Here is a 27,939-nt window from a genome sequence, read left to right as displayed (position 1 = left end):
TCCCCCACCTGTGCCTCCAACATGCCATGTCTTCCTCCTGCACCCCCAATCTGCTCTGAGTCTGTCCTAAGGCAGGACATGCTTTGCTTAAAGCACTGGATTTGGGGGAGCTGAGTTCCTACCTCGGCCTTAGACCCTTGAGCAAGTCACTTCACCTCCCTGTGCCTCAGTTCCTGATCTGTAAAGCAGGGATAATACTTCCTTTCTCCCACCCTCTGGTCTATTTGGATTCCAATTCTCTGGGGCAAGGGCTGTTTCATTATATAGACCTAGTGATACCAGGCCTCAGTGCAGTTTCTGATGGGTGGCAGGAGCATATCCTCCAGGGGTCGGCAACCTTTCAGAAGTGGTGTGCCAAGTCTTCATTCATTCACTCTAATTTAAGGTTTCGTGTGCCTGTAATACATTTTAACCTTTTTAGAAGGTCTCTTTCTAAAAGTCTATACTGTATAACTAAACTATTGTTGTATGTAAAGTAAATAAGGTTTTTAAAATGTTTAAGAAGCTTCATTTAAAATTAAATTAAAATGCAGAGCCCCCCGGACTGGTGGCCAGGACCCGGGCAGTGTGAGTGCCACTGAAAATCAGCTCCTGTGCCTTTGGCACGTGTGCCATAGGTTGCCTACCCCTGATATCGTCCCACCAGCCACCCTTGCAGGCCTCACCCCTTTGCTGCCCCCTGTGCTCCTCGTTTTGGGCCTCACCCCCCTGCCCTGCCCCTGCAGCTCCGGGGCACTGGGGGCTCAGAGCCTGGACGGGCAGCAGCAGCAGCCTGCGCCAAGACCCCTCGCACATGCTCACTGGGCCCGCGGCGGCGCTGTGAGCATGTGCAGGAGGAGGCCGGGCCGCCACCGCCGCTGCTCCGGGGCTGTGTCTGGCGCGCCCAGGTCCCTCCCAGGTGAGGCTCCGCTGGGCGGGGTGAGGTGAGGTGCGGGCGGGCGCAGCAGAGCCCCCTTCCTGCCTGCCTGGCACCGGCCGCGGCCCCAGCCTCTTTGCACCCCCCGGCCAGCTCCGGGCGCAGCCGGCGGCATGAGCGGGTCGGACGAGGAGCATCAGCTGGAGCGTCTCACCAGCCTGAAAGCGCAAGGTAAGGGCAGCTGTGTGCGGGCAGCGGCGGCCGCGGGCTGGGAGATGAGCTGGTGCATTTCAGGGAGCGGCTGCTGCCATTGCTGCTGCCTCGGGCTCGGTGGCAGGGTCAGGCAGGCGATGGAACAATTGCACCAGCTGAGCCCACGTGCAGCGGGACACTTCCCTCCCCCCGCGGTTGCAAGCGGGGATTGGCATTAACCAAGCGGAGCAGGCGAGGCTGTGCCAGGTGGGGCCAGGCGCTGGCTAGGCGGGCGTGTGCCTGAGCAGCTCCTGGCGCGCTGGTGTGTGACTCAGCCTGAGAAGAAGGGTGGGGAGAAAGGCATTGCTGCAAACGAATTACCTTGGGCATCAGCCTCACGCCTCAACCGTGGAGCTAATAAAGGGGCCCGTAAGGGAGCGATTTCAACCAGGGTAGTCACTGGAGGGCCTAACTTTGAGGCCTGTTTTATTCTCCTTCCAACAATTGAGATTTTCTCTTGTTTCCCATACTCTCTCTCTGTCAACTCCTTGTGAGGCTTGTATAGTTCTAATGGTTAATCTCTTCCCTATTCACGGCATATAAATCACCTTCCAGCATCCACCTATTTCTGCTTGGTTGGTTGTTGTAGCTAGGTCAGCAGTTGGCATCGGAATAATAGGTGTTGTCTGATTTGGGTTAATGGGATAATGAAATATTTTAAGATGTACATAGGTTAACCTATCTCTTCCTCCCAGCAAGTGAAAAATAATCATGTACAATAAACCCAATATCAAATGCCCAATACATTTCCTAAAATGAACCCCAGACATATCTTCCAAAAGAAGGATCATTAGGCAAAATCTTTCTGTGCAGAAATGCTATTTCTTTCATGAGGTAAGAATCCAGCTACCCGACAATCTTCTAAGGGAAACTAAAACCATATACAGTTCCTTGCCATTTCTGAACTAACTTCCAGAGTCACTTGTCCCCCTGAGCAAGGTGGGATGTGTTAAAGTACTGAAGAGATAATGACAACTAAAAGTTCATTCACTGCATGAGAATTATAATCCACTCTTGATCTGGGTGCAGACCTCACACTGACATCAGTGTGTGTTCTCTTGTGCCTTGGGTGGCATAGAGTCCCAGGTTAAATTGAAAATGGAATTTGGCCCTTGTTACCAAATGAGTTTGATACCCCTGCTTTAGTTGCTATCCTCTGCTTTTCATAAAGGCATCCAGTGCTTCAGCTCTGTAGATATTGAGATCTCTTGAATGCATATTGTCACAGTTCAGAGCAACTACACCTGACTTCCCCTCAGTCATACAATAAGGGCACTTGCTGTCAGATTTCCAACTCCTCAGCTATTGCTCTCCAAGGTGGAGACTCACATGTCTCTCCCGGCTGACCCAGGTATTTCCAGGCTTCATAGTTCCTGCCTTCACTGTGTTATTCCCAACACAGACAGGTTGCCTAAGGACACCTGCTTGCTTTCTCTTCAGAGATGGTTAATAGGTGCAATTGCTACAGTTTTAAACTGCCACACAGTGCTTCCTAGGCAAGCCTACTTTATTTCTAAGGTAAAAAAAGCATTACAGAGAAAACATTAAAAACAACAAAAGAAACTACATGTATTCTAATGAGCTTACCAGAGACCACCCCAATCCTATGGATTCTAGCAGGAGCAGTCCTTCAAATCCCCCTCCAAGGGGATGCACTGGGATTGCAAGTTCATCACAGTTTCAATTTAGAACAAGCTTATGGGGACCTCAGTAGGCCCAGTACTTCCAACCCTACCATAAGGATTGGGGCCCTCTGTGGACTAGGGATCCCGTCCCTTTGTTGAACCAGGAAGAAGGCCACGAGCTAGTTTAAAACCAGGTTGTTTTTAAAGAAACAAAACACAACCCTTTCTTTGTCTCTTGGCCCCTGGGGAACCTAGTTTGAACAAGTATGATGCAATTTTCTCTTCTGTTGAATGGGAAGAGTGTAGGTCTGGTGATTGGTATGGGTGCTCACATTGTGTATGAATTTAGGCTGATGTAGAAATTTACCCCTTCTCCTCCACTGTACAGCAGAAGCTTTGATGGATCAGCTGAATTTTTTGAGCATCAGCTCTAAGACTTCAGATTTAGAAGTGGGTTTTTTTTTTTTTAATTTCCCAGTAACTAACCCAACTGCTGGATCTGCTGCTGCTCTAACTTGCATTCTAGCCTGTGAACAAGTTTAATAAGTGTTCATTCATGATTCTTAAATGGACACATTTCTGTAATTCAACACCAAATATACAAATTCAGATAGTTATTCTAAACAACTAGTCCTCACAGCTGTCCATCAGCACCGTTGGTTCCAAAATACCAACAGTCACTGAAATGACTACACATTTGGAGTATTTCTCACGGACACTTGGGGGGAAATCCTGGTCTTACTGAACTCGGTTGGAATAGGGCTAGGATTTCACCCATGATGTCCAGGGATCTCGGGCCAGACAACCATAACACTGTTAAACATCTAATGGAGCTTATGGCACTCTAGGAAATAGGTTGTGGAAAAGATATCATGGCTCAAGTATGTGCTGCCCTCGATGCGCATCTATTCATGAAATGAGACACTGTCACATGCAGATGAAGAGCGATATTTTATCATAAATTATATACATTTGTCTTTAAATGTGGGAGTTTTACTATGCTATTACAAAACCTAAGAACAATAGAAATATTGCCACGCTTATGTGAGTTTGGGTTTTTTTAAAGGGAAAAAATATTCCAATGGAAAATATTTTTAAACATTTCGTCCCTTGTAGTTTACATCTGACATATTCCAGCATTTTACCAGGACATGGGCCTGTAAAGTTCTACTGACATGTCTAAGTTCTGGGAAATGCCAAAGGTGAATAACTTTTAAAATTTTATTATTTAGGTTTTTATTTGTAATGAACTAAGTAAGTATTGTTAAACAGATAACTAAACTTGCTTCCTTTTTATATAAAGTTTTAATCGAACACTGTCCCATTAATATTGCAGATAAGAGAAAAAGGGAAACCATTTTAGACATTTATGACTTCCCTCAGATGATAGAGATAAGCTGGCTTTAGGGACACTCAGGAACTGCAGGCAACATGTAACTAGAATAAATGTTTTGAAATCTTACTGACACTCTGTATTGGAGTGGGTAATGGTATTTCTCCAAACATAATGCTGCTAGCACGGGGGTCTGATTTCATTATAGGTTAGAGGTACATATTTGGTCAAAAGTCCTCTCTTCAGTTAAACAGTGGTGAATGGTGTCAGATTGCTATCTCTTGTAGGATTTCTGAAGAGTCTCCTGTGGATTTGAAAGGGTGGAAAACATTCAGCAAACCCGCCCCATTCGTGCCCCATGATAATGAGCCTCCACCAGAATGTGTTCTTCTCTCCCCCACCCCCCAAGGGCATGAAAATCTTAGGGGATGTGTGAACTAACCAGATAACTAAACTGGCCATCTTGGTTGGTAAAGCCGGGAGTGGCAACAGGGACACTGGAGCTGTTTTTATGCAAGCAATGTTTCCCTCTCACCAGCAGGGAATAGCTGGTGGATTTTTCAAGGTCTCTGTATTTCAACTGGGATACTTGATACTAGGGTGACCAGATGTCCTGATTTTTATAGGGACAGTCCCAGTTTTGGGGTCTCTTTCTTATATAGGCTCCTATTACCCCCCACACCCCCTGTCCCGATTTTTCACATTTGCTGTCTGGTCACCCTACTTGATACTGACCATTCTTTGACTTGCTCTGTTGCCTAGTATATAAAGCGTGAACACCTTAGAGCAGTGGTTTTAACCTTTTTGCATTTGCGGACCCCTAAATTTCGAACAGAGGTGTGGATCCCTTTGGAAATCTTGGATGTAGCCTGCACACGCCCAGATTGAAAATCACTGTTCTGTGGTGGTGGTAATCTTTTGCAGACCCCTTAGACATAGGTCCGTAGACCCCACCTAGAAAACCACAACCTTAGAGAAACATGATCTCAATCTAGATAACTCTCTGGATGTAGTGTGCTCTCATAGGTTGGGCCTGTAAATCACATAATTAAGTGATTTGAATAGGTATAGCAGGGTCTGCTATAAATGTAAAAATTTAGATTTATAGGGTATCTCTACACTGCAGTTAGACACCTGCGGCTGCCGTGCCAGCTGACTCGGGCTCAGGGGCTGTTTAATTGCAGTGTAGATGTTTTGGCCTTGGGCTGCAGCCCAAGCTCTGGGACCTTCCCACCTTACAGGGTCCTAGAGCCAGAGCCTGAATGTCTACACTGCAATTACCCGCCATTTTCTGCAGGGAAGCGCTGGAATTCGGGAGTGGGGGGGCATTTTCTGCAGGCACGCAGTCCCGCAGAATCCCCCCAAGAGTAATAGGAGTCACATCAGTGCCAAATATGGAGGTAATATGATCTCTTTCTTCGATATTCCCCTGTTGATACACCCATGGATCATAATCCCTCCCCCTCCGCCCCCCGCATCATACATGGAGCTTGTGTTCAGTGATTATATACCATGACTCCCAAGTCTTTTTCAGAGTCATTGCTATATATGTTACCCGGGTTTACCATAATTGATATTCCAGAAAATTCTCCAAAACTGCAGCTCCATTAAATGGCACTCAAAGTTCCTATGAAAGCAGGTAGTTGGACTACAGTTTGCAGAAGAAACTGTCTATTGTAGTAATCTTAGGTACCATACCAAACTGGGTTAGCCAGTGCTTGATCAAAAGATGGATTTGGGTTAGCTTTGGCTCCATTAGCACTACTGTTATTTTGCCATCAAAGTTAAAGGGATAACAGTGTAGCCGATCACTTAAAATACCAAGGGTTATTGACCACTCGATGAAAACAGCCTCAAAGTACCATTAAGTCTCTTGATGGCCTTGCAAACTGTTGTAGTTAACCTCTATCTTCACCATCTCATCTTAAATATCAGTTTATATTGCATGCTTTTCTTCATCTGTCTGATAAGTCTTAGCTAATACCATACTTGCCAATAGTATGATTAATGTCACTTCTCATGTTCAAGCTGTCAGTGCATCTGGATAGTTCTGAATATATCCAAAAATTATCTGTTAAAAAAAATATCCCAGGTAATTTTGAACAGAGCAGAACCATACGCTTCCCAAAGAACTGACTCTGTACTAATCCAGTGGGATTATCTTTCAGTAGTACCATAAACATATGCCACTTGCAAACTCTTCAGGCAACCTGACATATTCATTATCATCCTTGGTAGAGGACATATCTCTGAGTCAACGGGGGAGCCGTGGCAGTCGACTTGCCGCCGTGAAGACGGCCAGATAAGTCGAACTAAGATACTTCGACTTCAGCTACGTGTATCTTAGATCGATTCCCTCCCCCCGCCAGTGTAGACCAGCCCTAAATTGTACTCTTATCCATAATGCGCTAATCTCATTAGACACAATATTTCATGGTTCTCTCTCTTTACACATAGGGTTGCAGAGGATCCCCTTTAATTCATTATTCTGACAGTTTTCTTCCCTATCTTCTATTCTGACAAGTTTAAGTATATTTTTTTCATTATCCTTTTAAGATCAGGACCCATTGGTGCTGTATCTGTGCAGGAAAAGCTACTGCCTGATGCACCATCACCTCTTTTTGAGGTGATATCTGGAGAGAGATCACCACTGGAGAGAGTAACAAACAGTCTGAGAGGTGGGAAAATACCCGTGATTCATTGAGAAATGTATAGATTGGATGCAAAATCTACTCACATGTGAACCAAATATGTTTCTGGATTTTGACCATTTTATTTTGTAATGAAGCAAATTCATAGAGGAGTCATAAGTTTTCTCATTCCATTCTTGGAACCCATAATTCTATAGATTGTGTGTGTTGATTTTTTCTTTTTGGTCGCATGTAGGGTAATCTCAGACTTTTGCAGGGGTTGGTCTATTATCTACTAGCAGACTGACCATTCTTTCTAGCTGAAGCAGCTAACCATATGGTGAGGCCCACAAACAGACAAAAAGCAGTGTGTTTCTAATTACTTTTTTGTCTACGGAAATGTCCTCTGACTGGTTGGGCTGTGTGTTGTACCCTTCTGTGCTATAAACCATAGGATAGGGCAGGACCCCAAGAAACTCCACAAGGTAAACCAGCATGGAAGCTCCCAATTAAATCTCCTCTCAGAGGATGGCTTATGGGGGCTGTGGCAGAGGCCTCCCAGCCCCGTGGATCCTGGAGATCTGTACAGAATGGAAGATCAAGTCCTGTGGATGATTGGCATCTTTATAGTGTATTCTCTGTGCTGTTTTTTTCTCCTTTCCCCTGCAAAAGTATGGCTGCTACATGAGTTTTGCTTATGTTGCTGCCCACTGTGCACTTACACAAATCTACCCTGCAAGAGCGCACATAGGGAGCATAACATTGTTTTTCTGGCAGTACTAAGTGTGAATCCAGTGGGCTATCTATGGCTCTAATAGGGTCCGCACCTACTCATCCTTACCTGAAACCCTTTTAGGTGTTGACTCTGTGGAGTTTGGAAGAGAAGAGGGAACATAAAAGTAGAGCCTCTGTTATCCTCCTTTTATGCCCTAACAGCGATTAACAGTTCTTATCTTTGCTTCACTTGTTTTACTATGGTGGGGTACTATTGTTTGAGAAATGTGCTGTGAGACAGACCCAGTCTGATTCTAGGATCTAATCTCTTACTTTCCAGGCTTGCAGGAACTGCAAGCACAACACCATCACCCCCGTAGGGCAGGTCTGCACATAAAACTTCTCGTGCTTAAGTAATGTTGGGTACGTGTGTGATTTATTTATTTAAACATCATTTCTATACCAGCAAAAGCGCTAGTGTAGACACATTTATACTGGTGAGACTCAGTCTTTTGCCAGTGTAGTTTATTTCATTCAGAGAACCAGTCTAAGCTATCCTGGCAAAAGCACCCTTGCCAGTATATGCTGGATCTGCTGCAAACCTTTTCGGGTGTGGATTAGGTATTCATCTAGAGGAGCAGATGATGGACTGAGCTTTGCTTTCCTTGACAGCTTTATTTACCATCTGATTAAATGACCATTTCAACCTAGTAACTCTGATTAAGTGGAATCCTTGGTTGATTTGACATGGAAGGACACTCAGCCATATCCTGTGGAGGTCATTTGAACCTCTTTAAAATAAAAATACAAAAACATATACAAATATAGCATTGAGGTTACTTTGGTATATCTCCAATTATTACCTATCTCCTAGAACTGGAAGGGACCTTGAAAGGTCATTGAGTCCAGCCCCCTGCCTTCACTAGCAGGACCCATTTTTTTTTTTTTTGCCCCAGATCCCTAAGTGGCCTCCTCAAGGATTGAACTCACAACCCTGGGTTTAGCAGGCCAATGCTTAAACCACTGAGCTATCTCTCCCCCACCCTTGAATGTTTGCAAGCTGGGAAATGTGGAACATTAGACACACAAACATTTTAGAGTGATTTTTAGTTGGAGTAGGTACTGACACCTATTGTTAATGTTGCCCGACACTTTCCATTGTAAGATCCTGGTTTTGGTTGCTTATTACTTTGTAAAGCCTAATTTTCCATACCTGGTATCTGCCTTAGGCTAAATTTTTGGAAAGTTTTCAGCAAAAACTGTTCAGTCATATTTTTCCCTTACCTCATTTTGAGAAATGATTTGCCCATTTAAAAAAAACAACAACCCACAAAACAGTTTCATTTAAAAGCTGTAGTGCCTGCATGCTTTGGAACAAGGACTTGAAATTTGGCAGGTTAAGGTGGTGCACTGTGCTTTTTTTCGTCTCTCTGAAAATCCACCTGAATGTGGCCAACTAATGAGACTCTGAAAATTGCAGTTCACACATGGTCAGTAGAGACTTGCTGGAATTTGATGGGTAGAATCACTGAAGATTTCAATGGTACTGAGTTTTCTCCATCCTGAGGCGCCAGGGACTGAGCAGAACTCTTCCTGCAATTGCTTCTTCCTTTCATCCGGGACTGATGTGGTGCCAGGCACAGGAACGGAGGGAGACTTTGTCTCCTGTGCTCCCGCCGCATCCCATACTAGCATGCAGGCTGAAAGGCGGAAACAGTCTGATTTGAACTCCGAATCAGGCTTGCCAACATTCTAATCACAAAAAACAGAACACCCTTGCCCCATCCTCTGCCCCTCCCTCCTCTGAGGCTCCACCCCTGCTCACTCCATTCCCGCCCCCCGCTCCATTGCTCGCTCTCCCTCACTTGCTCATTTTCACTGGGCTGGGGCAGGGGGTTGGGGTGTAGGAGGGGGTGCAGGCTCCAGCTGGGGGTGCAGGCTTTGGGTTGGGGCTGAAGGGTTTGGGGTGTAGGAGGAGCCTGGAGGGTGGGGACAAGGGCTCCAGGCTGTGGGAGAGGATATAGGCTCTGGGCTGGGGGTGTGGGCACTTGGGTGGGGCCAGAAATGAGGGGTTCATGGTGTGGTAGGCGGGCTCTGGGTTGAGGCAGGGAGTTTGGGTGCAGGGGGGGCTCTGTCTCCATCTGGGGCTGTGGGCTTTGGAGTGGGGCCAGGGAGGAGGGGCTTGGGGTGCAGGAGGGGGTTCTGAGCTGGGGCAGAGGGTTGGGGTGCAGGAGGGGGTTTGGGGTGTGGGCTCTGGGAGGGAGTTTGGGTGCAGGTGGGGGCTCAGGGCAGGGGATTGGGGCACGGGGCAGGGTGCGGGTGCCGGGCGGCACTTACCTTGGGTAGCGTCCCGGAAGCATCAACATCTCCCTCTTGCTCCTAGACGCACTGCCTCTGCCCACAGGCACCGGCCCTGCAGCGCCCATTGGCCGTGGTTCCCGGCGAATGGGATCTGCAGAGCTGGAGCTTGGGGCAGGGGCAGCACGCGGCGTCCCCGTGGCCGTCCCTACATCTAGGAGCCAAGGGACATGTCGCTGCTTCTGAGGAGCCGCGTGGAGCCAGGTAGGGAGCCAGCTGGCCCTGCGCCAACCGGACTTTTAACGGCCCAGTCAGTGGGAGAAGAGGGGAAATGGTGAGGTAGGGGGCTGGGACTGGCATGTGTAGCCAAGAGCGGGAAGTGGAGATATGGATGAGGGCAGGGTGGCGGTAGGCTTAGAGGGGAATGTGCAGAGGGGTTTGTAACTGCTTGAGCACACTCCTCTCAGAACCTGGAATAGAACCCAGGATTCCAGAGTCTCCGTATTCCATTTCTGTCAACAAATAGCTGTAAAACCCACTTGCAAAGTGTCTCATCCCCCTGCCAGTGCTAGCCTACACAGGAGGTGACAGCCTACTATTGCCGTCAGTTAATCTATTCGTTCAAGTGGCAGAGGTCTATGGTGTGGACCTAAAGATTCTAACTCTGCTGATGAACCGTGTGGGAATCAGTATGGTTCCACATGGTAGAATTTCTGTTTCAGTTTGCTTTGTTTTTTTTTAAATCTAGAAAATTACATACCAAAAATACATTAAAGGAATGTAAATTTGCAAAGTCTAGCACTCAGAAGTAAGGAAATGCCATAATAAATGTTGCTGGTGTATCCTTAAATACGCCATCCTGTGCATCTTAGCAACCTTTGCATTTCCAATGTTGTTTTTTGTATGTAATATAATATTTTATTGTATGCTTACCATACTAGAAGATTCTTGTTGACTTAGACCGCCTCTATAACTTCTTTTCTGATTTATGATCATGCATGCACAGTACACTTAACTAGCTTACTTGTTTTCTTTGTACACTGACACTGTAACAATTGTTGTTCAGTGGTATGTCCTGCAAGCTGTCTCAGAGGAATACAGTAAGTTGCATTAACAGCTTATATGGCTTATGATTCCTGTTTTACTGTGTCTGTGTGTAAGTTTAGCTGGCTTGTTTTTCATGTGACATATCCTCAAACATCCTTAAAGATCAAATATTACTTTCACTGACATTGTTTGAAATATTGTAGAATATGTTTTTCTTTTATTTCACACAAGAATTTGTTGTATACAATACTTGTACCCTGTTAATTTCTAAGATCTCAGTATATTTCAAACTTCACAATCAAGTAAGCTGGAAACTGAATTTTTCCATATGCTGACAGAATGTGTGTGTTTCCATGTAGGAAATGTCTTATTGTATGAGATACTAATAAAATATTTCGAGTAAGGTTAAATAAATGAAACACAGCTAATAGTGACATAGGTTTCACTCCTGCCAGGTCCAGCCCTCAAGATTCCTATTGACTCTGTTGGATGCCTCTTGCAGGACTGACCACTTAGAATTAGGGTTGTACATGTTTGTGTATGTCAACACATAATGCTGTCCTTTATTATAACTTCATATTGTCTGAGTACGTTTTACTGTGTGTGTTCTATATGGTGTCTGTCTGGCATTCGTGGAGAGTAACTTGCATTAGTGCGTCTAAAGATTGCAAGAAAAAATAGGATAATATTTTTGAGGTATTAGGTAATTAAAGGCTGCATTATTATACATATTTAAAAGAGGACAGAATTAAAGTTACTACCATTTTGTATACAATACAATACAAATACTATTGCATTTTCTGCCTTCTGAGCATTCGGATGTGCTAGAGGCTTTATAAATTAGAGAGAGAGGCTCCCTCTTGGTGGAGAATTAAGAGCATGTCAGATCATGGGGGCTGATCCCAACTTGAGGTAATTCTGTGTAGCTCCTCTGAAATCAGTGAAACCACACTGATTTACACCAGCTGAGGATCTGACCCTACTAAGGGAACCTTCAGTCCATAGTGACGTTGGCTATGATGGTAAATGGTACTAGCACAAGTTATTACCACTCACACATGAAAGTGAATTTATAACCAATCTCCCCCAACCTCTATACACACCTAGTTGTCAATAAAGACTTTTTTAACCCAGAAAACTGCAAACTGTCCAAGAGTTGGGTAGGGAGAAAGTCTTAATGTTAAAATGGGGATTTTTCATCTATTCAAAATCAGCTGAATGGAGTGTGCTCAAACAGAAAATATTACACCTGTAGGCTGAGATTAAGCATGACAATTTTTGGCCCAAAAGGTGAACATTTCAAAAAGTTATATAAAAGGGTGATAGAGAGAGCACTACTAGAGCACTTTTTATATAATACGCATAGGTGTGTCTGTCTAATGTTAACTGTAAAGTAAATTCATCATTGCATACGTCTGCTTTTATTACATTGTTCTAGTAATAAATCCACTTTTAGCATTTGTGTAATAAATTAATATCAAATAATGATCTGCTGTTAGCACACCCAGTTCCAGGGAAAACGTATCTTTAACCTCATTATCAGTAAAACAGTGACCACTACATTTATATTTTTGTCTTTTGCTTTAGTTGTTTGCTAAAGTTCCGCCTAGTAGAACCTCGCTAATACACGTTTCCGGGGGGATCCATTGTGAACAATTGAATTTTGGGACCAAGTGAACATGGTATCAGTGTGTAGGCACAGAATGTACTTTGTTCAGTCATTTTGATAATTTGTGATTTGAATATTTTAATAATAATAGAGTTGGGGGAGGTGTTTTCAGCAGGGTGGTGGTGGGCCAGCACCTCAGCACGCTTCTGGTGTCCCCATGGTATTTTTGCAGACTTGAACCAAAGCGGTCACGTGTTCCTGAGTCTGCAAACAGCTAGCTAGGAACAGTAGGCATCATTCTGATCTCACTGATTTTTACACTAATTTAAGTCCATTAGCTAATCCTTATTTACATTAGTATAACTGAAATCAGAATGACAGTAACTGAGAAGTGTGATATATCCCTATTATACATAAAAATGATATGTGAGGTGGTTATTCTGAAAGTTAATGTTTACAGTATAGACCATGTACAGTGATAAGATGTTACACTGCTGAGTCTTTCATTCAGCTATTCTAGAATTTTATGGGAGTAGTTTGGGTAGAGCATCACCACTTTCTCCCTCTTCTGACCACGGTTGTTCATAATGTGGCGTTTTACTGGGAAGAGAGCACCAGTTTCTTTGTGCAGACTAGTGATGTTCTACTATACACTAATTCACATTTGGTAAGATCAGGATGAAATAGCACAGGGCTGGGGGCCAGGAACTTGTGAAGGGCTCAGGTACCACAATGATGGCTATAGTAGAAGAACCTTTATAGAGTAGAATAGAATCCTGGCTCTGCCACTGACTAACAGTGAGGGTTTGCACAAATCACTTCACCATTCTGTTTCTGTTCTCCATCTATAATCTATTCTCTGCCTGCCTGTCATTAATATCTGTACAGGACTTTAAACAAAGTGCTACATAAGTATATGGTACTATTATTAATTGTCATGAGTTTACCCAATAAATTGTTGAATTATAAGAAGATGATTATCAGTCACATGTGGAATTTTAGAGTTAAGTGAATCTTCTAGACGTCTGATCCTGGCTAACTTGAGTTAGGGATGCCACTGAACTTTGTTTGGTATCCAAGTGCATACAGTATGGACTTTATACTTGATGCTTAAAGAACAAAAACCTGCATGAAGGTGCCACAAGAAAAAGGTTGTTGCATCTTTCATCGGATACTTTGTTCCACTCTAACCAAGAATCTGATTCACAGCGTAGATCCACTTTTTAAAACTTTTTGTGAAGTCACTTCTAAAGAAAGCTTGTACTGTTGAGCTACTTTAGGGAAGAGATTTATTAAGAACGCTTCACCTAAAGATTCCATAAAAGGGGCCTACATGTCTCCTCTGGAAGCTGTCATCCATATAATGTTAACAGAGATCTTAATATGAAACAAGGTACACCTGACATGGACTCAGAAGAATTAAAACAGGGAAAAGGGGGCAACTTCTTAATGACCATAAAAGATCATGGCCTGACAGTTCTTGATTGATTGATTTTTTTTGTGTATGGGGCTTACAAAACAGTAGGATGGAACACAGTAGGAATTCCAGGCTTAAAACTGGTTTGTGTATCCAGTCATTTTAAGTCCTAAGTACCTAGTTTGCATTATCCTTAAACAGAGCTTTGGAGCTGTGCTCCGGCTCTGCTCCAGCTCCAGGCAAAAACCTGTAGCTCCACTGCTCCAGAGCTGCTCCAAAGCCCTGTTCTTAAATATACCTAGAAACCGTTAGCATTTTCCAAACAGCTATACCTACTAAGACAACAAGAACCTTTATATGTGGCTGGGGCATACTGAGATTACAAACCTCTTATTTCATGGTCATAAAGCAAACCCAGAAATTTCTTATAAAGAGAATATTAGCTAGTGGCAATTAATTTTTAAATTCCCCAAGAGAGAACTTAATTTTATTGCTCTGTTTTCTCTGTGTGTATATTTTTCCCATATAGTTTCCTTATCTGTCAGATCTGCAGATATCTGGTGAGTTTGCATGTGGTTTGTGGTCACATTTTCAGTGCTTTTGCTGTGCTTTTCTCCTTGAAAGCCCTGGGTGGCTCTGTACAGACACTGTGGTTTTGGGGTTGCCACAGTTTGCAGCCAAGCAAAGGTGTGGGGGTGAGAACCTCTGTTAGGAAATGGAGGTAGATTCATTGTTCTAGTAGCCCAGAGCATTCATTTTTACCACACACTCTCATCAGCTGCTCATGTAAATGGCTAACAAAGAGCGTGTCTACATTGCAGTTGGCAGGTGTGATTGCAGTGTACGCATACCTGAACTAGGTTTGGGCGAGCTAGCTTGCAAAAAATAGCAGTGTAGCCACAGTGGCACAGGCTAGTTGTCAGAGTACGTAACCTGCGCAGGATTGTACTTGGGTGGCTAGCCCATGTAGCTGCCTGAACTATTGTGGCTACTAGTTTTTAATGGGTTAGCTAGATCAGTGCTAGCTTGTGTTCGTGCACACATGCTGCAGTGGCACCTCCTGCCTGCAGTGTCGACATAGCTTAAGCTACTTTTAAGGAAACCAGCATCCTTGAATTACGTTTTGCAGTTGATATGGCCAGTCAGCTTCTACTAATTCCAGTTGGCTAATCTGCAGACACACAGAGGCAAGATTGTCCAGTCGCTAGGGCACTGGCTTAGAACTTGAGAGACCTGGGTTCAGTTCCTTGCTCTGCCACAGACTTCCTCTGTGACCTTGGGAAGTCTCTGTGCCTCATCTGTAAAATGGGGAGAATAGCACTTCCCTACCTCACTGGAACATTATAAGGATAGATACATTAAAAAGAATTGACAAGTGCTTAGATAAGACAGTAATGGGGGCAGAGGGTGTGTATATATAAGTACCTTAGATAGAAAAACACTCTTGCTGACTGCCAACAAGTTTACCATTTTGGGCTTGTTTACAAGAGTTGCATCAGTTTAACTTAAATTGGTTTTTAAACCAGTTTAGTTAAACTGGTGCAAAAAGCGATGTGGACACTCTTATTTTGTTTTAAAGACCATTCCTAGTTGATTTAGGCAAACTGAAATAAATCTGGTTTAAACAGAAATAAGTGTTCACACATCCTTTTGCCCCAGATTAACTATATCAGTTTAAAAATATCACCTTAAGTTAAACCAGTGCCAGATACTGAGTGGTTAAGTGGGTAAGGTGGGAACAATGGCTAGAATAATCAGATACTCTGGTTGCTGTGTTTAATGATGAGTCCCCTTCGAGAGTTACACCATATTTCTTTTTGTATTCTTTAATTTATTTCCACAAGGTGTCCACAGTACCTCAGAAGACAGATAAATTGCACATGGTCCCTGTCTTGAAGACCAAAATATGTAATGTCACATATGACACAATGAAGGGACAACAAAACTGTGGGGTGGGAATAGGTCAAAGAAGACAGTGGTCATTGCACTGAGGTTAAGCAACTATTCAGCAAAGTTATGTGCACAGCAGATTGAGCAAACAAATGTTGTTTATAAATAGATGTATAAATCAAAGGCTTTTTACAATAAAATGGAAGCTGGAATTCCTAGTTCTCCGGTAATGTACTACATTAATGATTGGGATGGAAGGATGGGCTCTCTCTTGAGACTCTGAAGACCAGGTTTCATGCCCACCTCTTCACTGACTTCCTGTGTGACCCTGGGCAACTCACTAAGGGTCAAACTTTTAAAGGTATTTGTGTCCAACTCCCAATTTAAATCAGTGGAAGTTAGGCTCTCTCTGACTCCATTCCCCATCTGTGAAATGTGGCTAATAGAACTTCCCTACCTCACAGTAGTGTTGTGAAGATAAATCATTAATGATTGTGAGATACTTAGAGATTACAGTAATGGGAACCATAAAAGTATTTTAGGATGATTTATGAAACACCAGCACTAAAACAATATCTGATCCATAATCTGTTCTAATTTGGATTTAAAACCATGAATCCCTGTCACTATGATTCTGTCTAACTCCCTGTTGGTTGAAAAAGTTGATTGATTTTTAGGACACATCTTCTTCTGCAGTTCTCTGGCCTGTGTAACATAGGAGGTTAGATTTCAGGGGTGGCCAGCCTGAGCCTGAGAAGGAGCCAGAATTTACCAATGTACATTGCCAAAGAGTCACAGTAATATGTCAGCATCCCCCCCATCAGCTTTCCCCCTCCCTCTCCCCCCGCCGCTCCCAGAGCCTCCTGCCCACCGGCAACGCCTCCCCCTCCCTCCCTGCACCTTCCGATCAGCAGTTTCGTGGCATGCTGGAGGCCCTGGGGGGAGGAGCAGGCTCAGAGGAGGGGGCAGGAAGGGGTGGAGTGGGGACAGGGCCTGTGGCAGAGCCAGGGGTTGAGCAGTCAGCACTCCCAGGCACATTGGAAAGTTGGCGCCTATAGCTCCAGCCTCGGAGTTTGTGTGTGTACAAGGAGCCTCATATTAACTTCTGAAGCGTCGCATGTGGCTCTGGAGCCGCAGGTTGGCCACCCCTGGATTAGATAATCATGATAGTTTTAAAATGAATGAATATGAAAGTCAATGGGATTTCTGTGCATGGAGCAGCTATGGAATTGGGCCATGAATGTACTAATGAAATATGTTAATATTGTTTTTAATTCTTTTTTGTAGCTATTGGTGAATATGAAGATCTTAGAGCTGCAAACAACAAAAAGAAAGAGGAGGTTTGTACTGTGCAATATGTTTCCTTAACACCTAATGTACTAGATATTAGACGTCTTTGTTTGTCTACTGACTTCAGCTGAGTCAAAATATATCGAGGGGAATTTTGTTGTCTGTTGTAGCAGCTGAAGGCTAACTGTATGCTAGAGGTGAAGAATAACATACAGCGATGTGTATGATTGTTGTGAGATAAACATGTGCCTCAAGGATGTAGCAAGATCCTTCTTGGTCTTATGCCTCCAATACCTGAATTGTAAATTTAAATCTCAACGATCACACGGCCAAGCCTTGTCTACATTAGAAAATTATGTAAGTTTTTAACGTTGGGTGCAGCAGCAGCCAGTGTAACAGTGGTTTAAATATGAATGTAGACCAAGTAAATCATTCAAAAGTATCTCAGGAAGACTTGCTTCTCCTAGGTCTGAATCTCATTTGTCAGAACCGTTTATGAAATGCATATTTTAAAAAAATAAAATCTAAAAATATATTGTGAATGTAGGAATGCAATTAAAAAAAAAAGCCTTTTTGAAATCAGTCACCCCTCCAGATTTTTAATTCATTTTAATAGAACTAAAGATTATAGATGAGCCTGATCTTATAGCCTTGATGAAGGTGAAACTCCCCTGGACTTCATATGGACAAAGAATTGCAGGATTGGACTTCTTAAAGTAAGAAGTAAAACAATGGAGGTCTGAGAATCATTGGAAATCCCCAAGTGACTCAGGGATTTAGCCACGCTACTTCCACTGAAATCAGTTGAGGGTTCTGCGGCCTTTTAGTGGAAATTGTTAGTTGCTAAATCACTTAGTTGGTTTCGAAATCTCAGCCAGTGACTCTGGGAGTGCACCAAGTTTGCTGCTCAGGCTTTGAAGCTTATCCTCCCTAGACTTCAGAACCCTGAGCTCCAGCCCAAGCCACAGCTATTTTTAGTGTGTTAGGGCAAGCCTCACTACCCAAAATGTGTCGACCCGGGTTTGGAGGCTCTGTACCTGGCCTGTGTAGACCAACCCCCACTGGGCTAACGGGGCCTGACTAATCACCGTGGGGCCTGGAGACCACAACCCCTTACCCTTGCTGCGCATGCTCCAGGTGGAAGGGACAGATAAAAGGAGGCAGCCCATCTCAATCTGCGCTGGCTGAGGAGGGACGTGTGCTTCAGGCTTCTGTGGAGGTGCCTGTGACTCTCCATGTGGTGGGAAATCGTGAACCTGGACTATGTGCGGATGAACAGCCGTCTGCGGGGTGGGGGGACCTGATTCGTTAAAATGAAGTGGAGTGTGGTGGTGTTTTTGCCATTCAGTAAATGTACCATGTAAATGAGGAAGTAGTTTTATTGTGGATATCTGCAATAAACGAAAGTGTGGGAAGTAGCTGGCGGGGCGGAGGTCAGGGGCTGGGGAGAGTGTGGGCAAATAGTGAACGTCTCCCTCTTCTTTATGAGTGTTTTTTAGTTTTCCAATCCATATTAGCAGTTAATGCACATGGGATAGATTTTACTACTTGGAAGAAAGTTGCTAGATGGACATTCCTGATCTCACTCTTTGAAATATGTTTCAACCATAGTGCAAATATGGTGCAAAATGTTAATGGAGAGACTAGTAAAGGAAAGTCAAAACTGGTTTTCCCCACTAAAATTCAGCAATATCTGTAGCTATTTGATTCTCTCACACACACACACACACACACACACACACACACACACACACACACACACACACACACACACACACACACCCACCCAAAGCCATCTCTCTTTCCTGGCTAGTTTTTCCATCCTGTTCCCTCGTTTGCTCCCAACTTACCTCTCCCACACCAACCCCTCCCCTTACTCTGGTATCATAGTGATTCATCCTGCAATCTAGGAGAACTGGTCATATTTGCCTCCCTAGAGCTTCTAGTAGGACTGATCAACATTTTTTGTTAAAGCTTTCCTCCTTCCCTTCCCCCCAATAAAATGAATTTTTTTTGCAAATAAATAAATATAATTGTTCAGAGTTCCCCCCAAAATTAAAAATTAATTTGTTTTTTGATTACTTTTTTTGCCTAGCTCTAGTGCTGAGCATTGTGGTCCTGATTCTGCAAAACACCTAAACACATTTAACTTTATTTTAACGGGGCTGCTTATATGCTTAAAGTTATGCATGTGCTTATGTTCTTTGCAGGATAAAGGTCAAAATGCTCCGGACTTTGCCGCATCAAGCTCTTAGCGAGAATGGGAGAAAGCAGGGACCAGTGCAGGGGTTCTCAACCTTTTTCTTTCTGAGGCCCCTCCTCCAACATGCTATTAAAAACTCTGCAGCCCACCTATGCCACAATAACTGGTTTTCTGTAGATAAAAGCCAGCGCCAGTGTTAGGGGGTAGCACGCAGGGCAGTTGCCAGGGGCCCCACACCATAGGGGCTGCTGCAAAGCTACATTCCTCCGGCTTCAGCCCCGTGTGGCGGGATTCAGGGCGCCGGGCTTTGCCCCCATGCAGTGGGGTTTTGGCTTTCTGCCTGGGCCCCAGCTAGTCTAATGCTTGCTCTGCTTGGAGGCCCTCCTGAAACCTGCTCCCCAGGGGGCCCCGGACCCCTGGTCGAGAACCACTGGTCCAGTGGACCGGGCATAGAACTTGAAGTCAGGAGTTCTGATTGCTGTTCTTTGCTGTGCCATTCTCTGACTGTGACCTTGAGAAAGTTGCTTCACCCCTCTGCATCTCTGCCCATTTGTAGAATGGAGATAATGACAGATAACTACTTTGCTTTGAGACCTACGTGTGGAAAGCACTATATAAAAGCTAGGTACTAGTGTATGTGCTTCTACCACAGTTTATTGGCCATTTTCCCTAAATGAAGATGTACATTTTTTGTGAATATGGAAGATGCCGTGCTAGATATTTTTCTTTCTTGGAAAAAGGAATTTAGTATATATTAGAAATTCAGGCCGAGTTCATCACACAACAAACAGCTATGTTCAAAAGTAACCTGAAAAGAAAAATGAAAACTAGATCTGTGCCCTTTGTACATCTTTAAAGAAGGCCTGAAAGTCTTTTTGTTTTATGTTAAGGTTCTTTGCTGCTTGGTTTTTATATTGGAAATTAAGGTCTTGTCTATCCTGTTTTCCCCTGGAAGATTCTATTAAGAACTGGATCGTGATGTTGGAGACACCAGGGAAAACCTCATTGAGAGAGGAAGTGGTTTTAATTCAGGCTATTTTAAACACTTTTTGGCTAACATTTTAAAACTCAAGCACCCAAGTAATAGGAGAAAAGATATCTTAGTCAAAAATTCAACAATTCCCCCTCTCCCATCCTATTAAGGTGTGACGAAGTACACAGTCAACACTGAGATCTCCAGTGAGTTATCCAGCAAAATAAGACTGACATTCCTAATATTTTAAGGTAAAATCAAATAATCCGCCCCCCCCCCTTCTTCCTGAAAAAAATTCCTTTCCAGCCTGGTTTACACCTCTCTTAATGGAGTAAAAAAAGGCACAGCCCCGATTATTTTCCTTTGTAGGTCACCTTTTTATTTAAAAAACAAAAACAGAATAGAATTAAAGATGTCAAGGTAATTGAACGGTCAACCTAACTCCCGCTCCATAGATACTTAATATGCAGCACTGAAGCATTCAAAGTCAGGGAATGAATAAATATTTATGAATACTTGCTATAGATAATCACACAGGAACTACTTTTGTGCATCAGCATGGGCAGTGTTTTGTCACACTGCCAGTAGAAAGGGGAATGAGACAGATACCTTTCAAGAAACAGTATATGTAATACAGTATCTCTGCTACTGTTTGGTATTGTTAATTTCCCTTTCCTTGTGTGGCTTTCACAGAGCAGGGATTGTTAATTTGGAGTACTTTAAATTTCAATAAAACCTTTTTTTTTTTCCCTAAAGGGGAAACTCTCTGTTTTTTATTGTGTTTGCTGTATATATGCCGTTTCTTTGAGACCAAATGGGACATGGTACTGTAGTGGGAAAAGGAAAGTAATTACTTGCCTGTTTGAAAATGAATCTCCTATTAACAACTGTCTGTCTAGAAACAAAGAAGAAGGATCCCTATGTTGATGGCAGGCCTCTTTCTCTTTACGTTGAATGTGGCAAATGCTATGTGATTCCTTCTTGGACAATACTTAATTTTTAATTTGATATTTTCACTAAAATTGTAATATTTTAAAGTTCTTCATAAAATGACCATGTCAAGAAAAAAGGAATTTTTGGCTAAGCAGTGGAAGTGGCCTAATTCACAGTACAATGACTAAGTAAACTTTGATGCATCCAGACATCTAGGATAAATAATCTCCCATGGTTATTTAGGTGAGTTAAAATGTATTAAGCCATTCTGTCTAATACTTGGCTCAGAAAGACTGTTCTCTTGTTTTAAATGAAAAATTAGACATCTTTTCTCACTTAGGGCCTGATCTTGCACCACTGCAGTTAATGGGAGTTTTGCCATTGATGTCAGTGGGTGCAGGATCAGACCCATAGCTAGATAACTGAGCCAATTGCAAGGATCTAGGGGTGAAATTCTGGCTTCATTCGAATCAATGCAAAATTCCTACTGACATCAGTGTTGCTCAGATTTCACCCTAAGGCTCCAGACTTTCAGTGTGGTTTGCCTGGTGGGCTCATGTGTCCCTGCAGAGTCTCATTTAAGTCAGTGGAGCTCGATGCGGGTGCAGGCAACCACTTAAACTCGGCACATTGCCTATTCTACACTCTGATCCTGCAATGACGGTTTTTGTTCTATGCTGACCCAAGATGCAGGTCAATTTTGAAGTCTTCCATCCCTCTCCCAACATATCCAATACTGTACTGCATGGATATCTTCAGTATTCACGTATTTCCTCTTGTAGTTGACTTCTTACATTAGAAATGATCTTTTCTTTAAAAATGGAATGCTGGCTGGCAGATTCCATGGCTACCAGCTAGGAGTACTGAAATTTCAGAAAAACGGAAGGTCTTTGACCTTCCACTGCTCTAGACTTGCAGGCAGCTAGAGGATCTGCTAATTGCTACTGAGGGCTTGGCTACACTGGAGAGTTGCAGCGCTGGTGGTGGCTTTACAGCGCTGCAACTCACTCATCGTCCACACTTGCAAGGCACATACAGCGCTGTATCTCTCTGGCTACAGCGCTGGCTGTACTCCACCTCGGCCTGGGGAATAATGACTGCAGTGCTGGTGATGCAGCGCTGTTCCGCCAGCGTGGCCACCAAAAGCGCTGTTATTGGCCTCCAGAGGTATTCGGAGGTATCCCAGAATGCCTGTTCAGCCACTCTGCTCATCAGTTCGAACTCTACTGCCCTGGCCTCAGGTGACCCGCCCTTTAAATGCCGCAGGAATTTTAAAAATCCCCTTCCTGTTTGCTCAGCCAGGTGTGGAGTGCAATCAGTTAATCTTTCCAGGTGACCATGCCTCCACGCGGCAAACGAGCCCCAGCATGGAGCAATGGCGAGTTGCTGGACCTCATCAGTGTTTGGGGGGAGGAAGCTGTGCAGTCTCAGCTGCGCTCCAGCCGTAGGAATTACGATACCTTTGGGCAGGTATCAAAGGCCATGCTGGAAAGGGGCCATGACCGGGACGCGCTGCAGTGCAGGGTTAAAGTGAAGGAGCTGCGGAGTGCCTATTACAAAGCCCGCGAGGGAAACCGCCGCTCCGGCGCTGCCCCCACGACCTGCCGTTTTTACAGGGAGATGGACGTGATACTTGGGAGTGACCCCACTGCCAATCCGAGGACCACGATGGACACTTCAGAGCGGGGGGGGGAGGAGGAGGAAGAGGAGGAGGGGAGGAGGAAACCGAGAGTGAGGGTACTGGGGTGGGGGGAGACACCCCGGAGTCCTTGGAGGCATGCAGCCAGGAGCTCTTCTCAAGCCAGGAGGAAGGCAGCCAGTCGCAGCAGCCAGTACTTGGTGGAGGACAAACAGAGGAGCAGGTTCCCGGTAAGCGGCTTTTTATTTTCAGGATGGACATTTTTCGGGAGAGGAGGGAGGGTTAGGGCTGCATGCATGCCTAGACGTAGAATAGCACATTGATGTGGTCTATCACATCGCGGTAATCGGCCTCAGTAATCTCTTCAAAAGTTTCAGTCAGAGCGTGGGCAATGCGCTTGCGCAAGTTTATTGGGAGAGCCACCGTGGTCCTTGTCCCAGTCAGGCTAATGCGTCCACGCCACTGTGCCGCGAGGGGTGGGAGGACCATTGCTGCACACAGGCAAGCTGCATAGGGGCCACGGCGGAATCCGCATTGCTGTAGAAGACCCTCCCGCTCTTCCCAGGTGACCCGCAGCAGCGAGATATCTTCCAGGATCAACTCCTGTGGAAAATGTTGGGAGAGTGTTCAGTGTAGGTGCCCCCTGCAGCTGTTTGCTTTCCCCAATGCACAGAAACCCCTGCACAGCCCTGAAGCAATCAGCCCCCCTTACTCACCATTTTGGGGTTCCTGTGGGTTATGTGCGCTCTCTTTGGTATGGGAAAATTATGCTATTGTGAAGAATGTTACTCCTTCGCTGTGTGGGAATAATTCTCTGAGATATAAACAATGCTGCCTCTGTTAAGTGTTGCCTTTTTTGTCTTTCCACAAGCAGCCTTGAGTTCTCAGCTGCCCGTGTTATCAACAGCTCAAAGACTCCAAAACCTCCGGAAGAAGCCGCGAAAAAGCAAAGAAGACCTGCTGCAAGCAGTTATGGATCACTCTGCCAGAGAGAATCAAAAAGTGCAGGACTGGAGGGAAAGGGAAAGCAGGATCTGCCAGAAAAATGCAGCGGCCAGGAAGAAAAGCACAAAGCAGCTGATAAGCATCCTGGCACGCCAAGCGGACTCTATCCAGGCGCTTGTAGCCATGCAGGCAGAGCACTACCGCGCCGGCCCCCCCCTCGCCCCAAAGCTCTTTCCCTTGTGCCCCAATGTCAGCTCAAAACCCTCTTCCCCGGCATCCAGGTTCTTACCACCACCAGCTGCCTCCAACACCTGTATGTTCACCAACCAGCCCTGAGAACTACGACCCTTAACCTCTGCACTCCCCATCTGTATGAAGACAGCTTTAACTCCCAGCGCTGCACACCTGCAAGGGTAGCCAAACCCTGAAGAATTGCTTAGTAACTTGAATAACCAGCAGGCAGAAATCCCCATCTGCACTCAACCCCCATCACCATGCAGTATATGCACCCCGAAGTGCAGCAGTCATTGCACAGCACTCCAGACAGGACATATTCAAACCTGTGACTGCACAGTTCCCCACCCCACCCCCCTGCCCTTTTAGGTTCCCCAAATGTTGTGTGTCTGTCAATAAAGTTATTTTCTTTTCAATAAATGAATTCTTGGCTTTGCAAACAGTCTTTATTATTGCAGAAAGTCAAAGATACCTTAGCCCAGGAAAGAAACAGGCACTGCAAATCAGCTTAGGAAAAACAGATTCCTACTAACATTGTAACCACTGCACTTCACTCCCGTGCAAGGCACCAAACATTACTGTTGGTTTTCAGCCTCAGATTCCTCCCTCAAGGCATCCCTAATCCTTGCAGCCCTGTGTTGGGCCTCTCTAGTAGCTCTGCTCTCTGGCTGTGCAAATTCAGCCTCCAGGCGTTGAACCTTGGAGGTCCATGCCTGACTGAATCTTTCACCCTTCCCTTCACAAATATTATGGATAGTACAGCACACAGATATAACCGCGGGGATGCTGCTTTCCCCCAAGTCTAGCTTCCCATACAGAAATCGCCAGCGCCCCTTTAAACGGCCAAAAGCACACTCCACAGTCATTCGGCACCGGCTCAGCCTGTAGTTGAACCGGTCCTTGCTCCTGTCAAGCTTCCCTGTATAGGGTTTCATGAGCCAAGGCATTAATGGGTAAGCGGGGTCTCCAAGGATCACAATGGGCATTTCGACGTCCCCTACTGTGATCTTCCGGTCTGGGAAAAAAGTCCCTGCCTGCAGCTTCCTGAACAGGCCAGTGTTCCGAAAGATGCGTGCATCATGCACCTTTCCAGGCCAGCCTGTGTTAGTCAATGAAACGCCCACGGTGATCCACAAGCGCCTGGAGAACCATAGAGAAATACCCCTTCCGATTAACGTACTCGGATGCTAGGTGGGGTGGTGCCAGAATAGGAATATGCGTCCCATCTATCGCCCCTCCACAGTTAGGGAAACCCATTTTTGCAAAGCCATCCACAATGTCCTGCACGTTCCCCAGAGTCACGGTTCTTCTTAGCAGGATGCGATTAATGGCCCTGCAAACTTGCATGAACACGATTCCAACGGTCGACTTTCCCACTCCAAATTGGTTCTCGACCGATCGGTAGCTGTCTGGAGTTGCCAGCTTCCAGATTGCAATAGCCACCCGCTTCTACACCATCAGGGCAGCTCTCAATCTCGTGTCCTTGCGCCGCAGGGTGGGGGCGAGCCCAGCACACAGTCCCATGAAAGTATCAGAGGGGTAGCCGTGTTAGTCTGGTTCTGTAGAAGCAGCAAAGAATCCTGTGGCACCTTATAGACTAACAGACGTTTTGCAGCATGAGCTTTCGTGGGTGAATACCCACTTCTTTGGATGCAAGTCCCATGAAAGTGGCTTTTCTCATCCAAAAGTTCTGCAGCCACTGATCGTCATCCCAGACTTCCATGACGATGTGATCCCACCACTCGGTGCTTGTTTCCCGAGCCCAAAAGTGGCGTTCCACGGTGCTGAGCATTTCTGTGAATGCCAGAAGCAATTTAGTGTCATACACGTCAGGCGACTCGCTATCATCGTCAGACTCCTCATGACTTTGTATCTTAAGGAATAGCTCAACTGCCAAACGTGATGTGCTGGCAAGACTCGTCAGCATACTCCTCAGCAGTTCGGGCTCCATTTCCCACAGAAATCACATTCCACAGAAATCGCGCTGCACAGAAACCGTTGAGAGAGTCAAGATGGCGCCAAATGTGGACGGAAAAACAGGGATTGCTGGGATGTGAAGCGATGCATCACGGGGCGTTGGGACAGGAAGCAGAATGACCCGCACCCTTTGCCCCCTTCCCACAACCCACGGCGCCAAAATGGGACAAGGTGCTCTGTGGGATAGCTGCCCATAATGCACCACTCTCAACACCGCTGCAAATGCTGCAAATGTGGCCACACTGCAGCACTGGTAGCTGTCAGTATGGCCACACTCCAGCACTTTCCCTACACAGCTGTACGAAGACAGCTTTAACTCCCAGCGCTGCACACCTGCAAGGGTAGCCAAACCCTGAAGAATTGCTTAGTAACTTGAATAACCAGCAGGCAGAAATCTAACCTTTAGTACCAGCCAGTTGCCAAGTCTCTCGACATGATCCTTACATGTACCAGCTCTTGAAAGATCAGGTCCTGGAGAGAAATTAATATAAAACTAATTCAGTAAACTGAACTAAAAGGATCTAGTTCTTAAAAATATCAACAGATTTCCGTTTGCTTGCTAAGAAATTCAAATTGAGTTGTTAAGTGACAATTATAACATCATCATAATAATCTGCTGCATTACTTACCCAAGTAAGGACACTATAAATATTACACTACTGACATCATAAACACAGCTGTCTTAAATTAATATTTCTTACGTACCCATTTTTGATTTTGGTATCTAAACATTTCTCTTTTAAAGACTACTGCTAAATGGGAATTGTTAGTTAATACTGACAGCAGAAGGTTTGGTAAAGTACTTACAATTACTGTTTCACAAGAAAGTTTTATATATATTTAAAATCAACAACACACTTTTCAAATTAATGGTTATGCTATGTACATGTGTTCTTGCATTTGATGCTGATCAATGTGATTATTGATGTGAATATAAGTTATACTTTTAAAGTTTCTCTTTCAACAGGATTATTTATTGTGTTTTGTATTTTGCTAACACTGGAGAAAGAATAGTAGTTTTGGGAGCAACTGGCAGTTCTAGATTTGATGTCCTTAACTATTCATTTTCTTCTTTTAAATGCAAGGTTGATTGATTTGTTTAAATTGTGACAAGCAACTGCATTGTTATCACTTATCAATATTAATTTTTTCTTGAGCTGAAAATGTTGTTTTCTGAGATGTCCATGTTTATTTGTAACTTTTATTCCTACTTTTTGTGTAAGTAAAAGAAGACTCTTTCCCCCCCCTCATTTTAAGAAATGGGATGGACTGATCTTCATAGTAAGTTCAGTGGACTTTTGAGTAGGGGTGGGATCGGGATGGAGGGTCTACCTGTGTAGATCTGATTGCACGGTTGAAGTCAGTGTGCTCGCTGCTTCCCTCACTGAAATCAATGGCAAAACCCCCTGCCTTTGTCTTGAGGCAAAACAGCAGCAAATGAAATCGTGTGAGAAAATTATGACTTAGAATGGAAATTGTTTAGAAAGTTAGGAGCCAAGCCTGTAGACCCTGCAAACACATATGAATAACTGTGCATGTGAGTAATCACGTTGCCTTCAGCGGGACTACTCATGTGCATAAGTGTTTGCCTTAGTCATGTAATTAATCCTTATTCATGTGAGTAGTCCTAAAGAGGCTTCAGTGGGGACTGCTTGTGCAAAGACAACCCATGTGAGTAAAGATCTGGAGGACTGGGTCATTCACTTTCCTTGTTGTTACATTATCTTAACAAAATGTTTTACTAGGAGATTTGGAAGGTGTTTTATCTAGTGGTTAGGGCCAGGGACAGCACTGGGTTTTCTGGGTCCTATTCTTGATGGGCAGTGATTCAGTGTGACCCTGGGCAAGTCACCAAGGATCCAAAGCAATGCCCATTGAACTTGCTGGAAAAACTCCCATTGATTTCATTGGGCTTCAGATCAGGCCCTTAATCTCTTTATATATTTACAACTCCAATAATAATGCTTTACCCACTTCCCTGGATGTTGTGAGGCTGCACACTGAAGCGCTTTGAGATTCTTGGATCAGTACACCATGTCAGTACACCATGGATCAGTACATCATGTCATTGCTC

The 27,939-nt window shown here is 44.5% G+C and overlaps 1 protein-coding gene across 3 annotated transcripts in view; it reads left to right on the top strand.

Annotated features, from left to right (window-relative positions):
• Positions 1–834: 834 nt before the first annotated feature.
• The window catches only part of SHTN1 (shootin 1), a 101,770-nt gene continuing 74,665 nt past the window's right edge, over positions 835–27,939 (top strand). For 2 of the 3 annotated variants that reach the window (XM_039546303.1, XM_039546302.1), the window contains exons 1-2: positions 835–1,087; positions 16,959–17,011. In XM_039546303.1, coding sequence (XP_039402237.1) covers positions 1,030–1,087; positions 16,959–17,011 — 111 coding nt within the window. In that variant the 5' untranslated portion in view covers positions 835–1,029. Of the gene's footprint in view, positions 1,088–1,173; positions 1,316–16,958; positions 17,012–27,939 lie in introns of those variants that run through there. The other variant, XM_039546304.1, reaches the window with a different exon arrangement.

This window comes from Mauremys reevesii, linkage group 7, assembly GCF_016161935.1.
Source record: "Mauremys reevesii isolate NIE-2019 linkage group 7, ASM1616193v1, whole genome shotgun sequence".
In the NCBI taxonomy this organism is placed as follows: Eukaryota; Metazoa; Chordata; order Testudines; family Geoemydidae; genus Mauremys; species Mauremys reevesii.
This window is presented reverse-complemented; position numbering and strand designations above follow the sequence as displayed.